Source organism: Populus euphratica, unplaced genomic scaffold (genome assembly GCF_000495115.2).
Source record: "Populus euphratica unplaced genomic scaffold, PopEup_1.0 scaffold1010.1, whole genome shotgun sequence".
NCBI lineage: Eukaryota > Viridiplantae > Streptophyta > Magnoliopsida > Malpighiales > Salicaceae > Populus > Populus euphratica.
In genome coordinates, this window is record NW_011500865.1 from 14,689 (window position 1) to 19,584 (window position 4,896).

At 33.9% G+C, this 4,896-nt stretch overlaps 1 protein-coding gene across 1 annotated transcript; it reads right to left on the reverse strand.

Moving 5' to 3' along the window:
* Window positions 1-249: 249 nt before the first annotated feature.
* Window positions 250-2,851, reverse strand: LOC105116638 (receptor-like protein 12). Its single transcript, XM_011014077.1, has 2 exons — window positions 1,523-2,851; window positions 250-1,393 (listed from the first exon to the last, which is right to left on the reverse strand). Exons 1-2 carry the CDS (start codon window positions 2,811-2,813, stop codon window positions 306-308), a joined length of 2,379 nt encoding a protein of 792 aa, XP_011012379.1. The 5' UTR covers window positions 2,814-2,851; the 3' UTR covers window positions 250-305.
* Between the last annotated feature and the right edge of the window lie 2,045 nt (window positions 2,852-4,896).

Genomic DNA, 4,896 nt, shown 5'->3' on the forward strand with positions numbered 1-4,896 from the left:
ATATATATATATATATATATATATAATTGTGCTTCACTGTTTCTTCTTTGAATATAGAGCCAGTCACTCACACTTTTGATCCCTATAACTTATAATTTTTACATAATTGGTCCCTATCATTTTCAATATTTATAAATTCTATTTTTATTTATGTTATTGGTCATAAACATTTTATACATAATTAAATACTATAAAACATTCTATACAATATATAACTGTAGTTATGATTACTTATAGTTCTATACTTACAAAATCTGAAAGAAAACAGCTTACAGAACGAACTTTGAAGATACTGACTGCATTGTTTATTTTCTTCTTGCACCATTTCTACTAGCATTCTTCTTCGTTCTGCTTGCATTAAGATTCCATTTATCTTCAACCATTTTCAGAAACCATGCAGGTGTTCTTGTTTTAAACACAACATATCCCATTATGACTCCAAACATAAACCCACATCCATACCCAATTGCCACAGCTTTCCATCCAAACCCATCTTCAAGCAATGTTGAATCATCTCCTGCAATAAAGTTTGATGGTGGTAATGGTGGTGCCTCGCCATTGCTACATTCTTCTGGCATTGGAAATCCACACAAACCCGAGTTTCCTTCGAATGACCGATGATCAAACGTATTGAACTGCTTTCCTTTGGGTATGGGTCCTTCAAGCTGGTTATATGAAAGGTCTAAGACTTGAAGAAATATTAGATCTACCAACTGTATAGGAATCCTTCCGGTGAATAAATTTGAAGATAGATCTAATGATTCTAGATTGGTCAGAATTCCTAATGATGATTGGATATGACCAGTAAGGTAATTGTGAGAGAGGTTAAGTTGTTGGAGTTCTTTAAGCTTTCCGATCAATTTTGGAATCTCACCGGTGAAACCATTACTTGACAAATCAAGTACTCTGAGGATACCATGAATTTTTACAAACTCAAATTCCGATCCTTTCCACGTCATTTCTAAGGAATAGGCATAAATATCGGCAAAGCCATAGTAATTGTTTGATGTCATGTAAAACATATTTTGATCCGAGGCCATCATTGCTTCAAGACTATTTAAAAACCCTGTTGGTAATGGTCCACTCAAATTATTGCTGGAGATGTCAAAAATATGTAATTTAGAGAATGAATTATAAGTAGTCGGATCCTTCACAAAACCCTGGAGTTTATTGGATTTTAGAACAAGAACCTGCAACTTTGGAAGCCTTTCTAGGAAATGGGGGAATGTATCCTTAATCTTATTGTTGCCAAGATCAAGAACTTCCAACATTGTGCAATTGATGATAGATGATGGTATTTCCCCTTCCAATTCATTGTCATTGAGGCTGAGATATCCCAAGCTATTCCCCTCTGAGAATGCTAAAGAGATAGTGCCTTGAAGATTGTTCATACCTAGATGCAAAATTGAGAGAGAGTTGCTGAAGTTGCTCAAACATTGTGGAATAGAACCACTCAGACTGTTGTTGGACAAGTCAAGGATTTCAAGGTATTTCAGCTTGCATATAGAATAAGAAATCTCACCTGTCAACTTATTATTGGACGCAAGAATAAGGACTTCCAAATACTCTTGTTTGAAAATTGAGCTTGGGACTGGACCGTGGAAGTGATTATTGCTTAAATCAAGGTATTCCAACGAATTATGTTGGAATTCACTTATCTTGCCTATGAAATGATTGCTATGAAGGTCCAAATAACCTAAAGAAGGAAGAGCAAACAGGAAGGATGGTATTGTCCCATTGAATAAGTTACTAAATAAATATAGACTCTCTAGATTTGAAAGGTTTTCAAATGATGGTGGGATTTCACCGTTCAAATTATTCTGTGAGAGGTCTAATATTCTAAGCTGTGCGAGATTACCAAGCAGAGCTATATTTGTCCTTCGAATGTCACAATTGCTAAGGAACAAGTATTCTAACGACTTAAGCTTACTGATGACGTCATTTTCTAAATGAACTGAAATTCTTGTATCAGACAGGACCAACTGCCAGAGGACATTACTCACATTGGAGGAAGGACAAGAGCCAGTGAGGCCTTCGTTGTCTGCCAAAATGAGTGAGTCAAGGTTTGGTAGAAGAAAGATGTTACGTGGGAACTCCCCTTGCAATCCAGAACCCACAAGTGAAAGCAATGTCAAGGAAGAGGACAAATTCATTAAGGAATTAGGTGCAACCAAAGACATATCTATATAATCCAAATAGAGTACTCTTAGCTTGGTTAGGTTTTGAACAATCTTGTCAAAAGAGATTGTTTCTAGACTTAGATGTTTGTTTGAGATATCAAGGGAAAGCAATTTGGAGAGATAAGAGATTTCCGATGGAACTTGGCCTGCAAAATTTGAATGAGTTAGGTTAAGATGCATCAAATTGGAAAACTGACCAAATTGAGAAGAAATTTTGGAGAAGTTGAAATCATTGTAAGAGAGGACGAGCTTTTGAAGATGATGAAGAGAGAAGAGAGAATTATTGGAATGCAGGGTTCCGTAAAGCATGCTGAAAGAGAGGTCCAGTTCAATCACTTGCCCGGTTTTCAGGTCACAAGAGACCCCATCCCACAAGCAGCAGTCTGTACCCTCTTTCCATGACTCTGTCTTGGGATACTGATCATATTGATAGTTTCTAGCAAACCAAAAAGGAGAACTCTGAATGGAAAAGGATTGTTTGAATTGAAGCAGAGAAAGAGCTTGGTGATGACTACACAAATGAGTAGAAGAGGAAAAATCTGAGGAGAAGGATGATGAAATTGTTGTAAGAAAATACAAGAGAAACAAAATGGAACAGGGAAACTGAGCGAGGGATAATGAATAATACTTCATGTTGGCTTTTCAGGATTCAAAGCAAATGCGGGATATTGAAGGAAGGAAATGCAGAAGAAAGGCATTATTAGTACTTTTTATAGACAAACCAATCATGATTAATTGTGCTATTCAAAATATGGAGTAAACAAAGTCTTTGTCTTTATCCAAAAGTCTTTTTTTTTTATTGTGTTTTTTTTTTTTAAGTTTTGGCCTGTCATTTTTCTTGACCCCAAAGTCTTTGTTTATTGTATATAATTTTAAGATTTGGGGAAGATGAGGAATAAAGAAAGGCATTATTATTAGTATTTATAGAAAAACCAATCTTAGATTGTGCTGTTCTATTCAATTTCTCTAGTAAACAAATACCAAGGTTGATTGAGCACTAACAACTTGGTCTCTCCTTCTTTTCTTTTCTTTTTTTGTCATAGATTCTATTTAGATCTTCTCCACCTGAAAATAAGTAGCTAGCGAATGAACTTTTGTTTCCATGTATTTTCGTCAAAAGATTTTGTTATGTTGTGCCTCGTCCTGGACTTTTTAATTCTAGCAAAGAAAGGATTTGTTCATGAGCACATAATTGAGTTGATGAGGGGATCGAAATTTGAGGATGATGATGAAATTGTTGTATTAAAATGCTGGGTTACTAATTATTATACACACAACCAAAAATAATAATAATAAATTATTTGGGAGTTCTTATAATTCTGTTACATAAATTTAGAATTGTTTAAAAATTTATTATTTAAAAATCTAATTTATTTTAATTTTGAATAATTATTTTCATCTTCTCAACTTGTACTTAATATTTAATTAGGAATATGATAATTAAATAGGTTTTATTTAAAACATAATATAACAACTATATATTTCATACATAAAAATTTATATATAAATATATAACTCTAACAAGTCATTCTAATTGGATGATTATGGATAAATCTAAATTAATTCCCTTTAGCAAATCTTCACATGTTCTTTACAAGCAACTTGATTGTAGCTTTCATCGTTATTTTTTTTTTCATCTTGAATTGTAAAATAATTTTTTTTTCCTAAATTACATAACTAATTAAGAAACATTGAATTACATGCAAGGAGAATTATATAAAAATAAATTTATAACCCACAGGAATAATAGGTATGGTGAACTTCATGCGCAAAGGTATCCCCGTCTCCAAACGAAGGTGGTGGATGGAGGCAGTCTAGTCGTTGCTGCTGTGCTGATTAGCATACCAAAAGGAACAACACAGGTTCTTCATAGAGGCAATCTCTCTAAATGTTGCCTACGCTGTTGTTTTATATCTCTGTCAGAGGGGAATACAGGTATTGTTGATGTTGTCTTCTAGGCCAATAGGCACAGGATGTCACTTGCTTCAATTTGACTGTAATTTGTTTAACTTGATTGTATAGGCAGGCAAATTTAATTTATGGTAAAGAAATTATTGAGGGCTAATCTAAAATCAAACCAAAAAAAATAATACAATTTGATAATTCCCCATACATAATAAATTTTATTGAATAATTTTTTTTGAAAAACTATTTTTTAAAATTTAATAAGAAAATTAATCATATTAAAATTGGAAACTATTTTAGGATCAATTAAATAAAGATTTTTCAACTTAACAACTCTTTTGTAACAAAATATAAATGGCAGGGGTATAATAATAATTATACCCAAAATCCTAAAAATGCACAGGGCTGAATTGTAATTCTACTACTAGCACGGCAGTGGGCTTTCTAAATTTTATAAATCTAAATTTGAAATTTGAGTCAGGTCACTCAAAGAATCTGGAATCTGAAATATGACCCACAAAATTATTGAAACCAAGATTCAGGTGAGTGAGGTTTCAAGTGACGATGGAATCTTACCATCAAAATTGTTACTTGAGATTAAAAAAGGTCAGCAGTGTGAGATTACCGAATGGCTCCGGAGTCAGCACGTTTCATGGCCTTTCAACCTGCGGTGTGGATTTTTTTTGGTAGAGCAGGCGGCAGGGGGCGGTGTGGAAATTATTGCCGCCCAAAGTCACGACAGTTTGACATGGAAAGAGGGAATGTGTAGAAATATCGAGACCCAAATAGAGGAGAGAGTTTGACAGAGGGA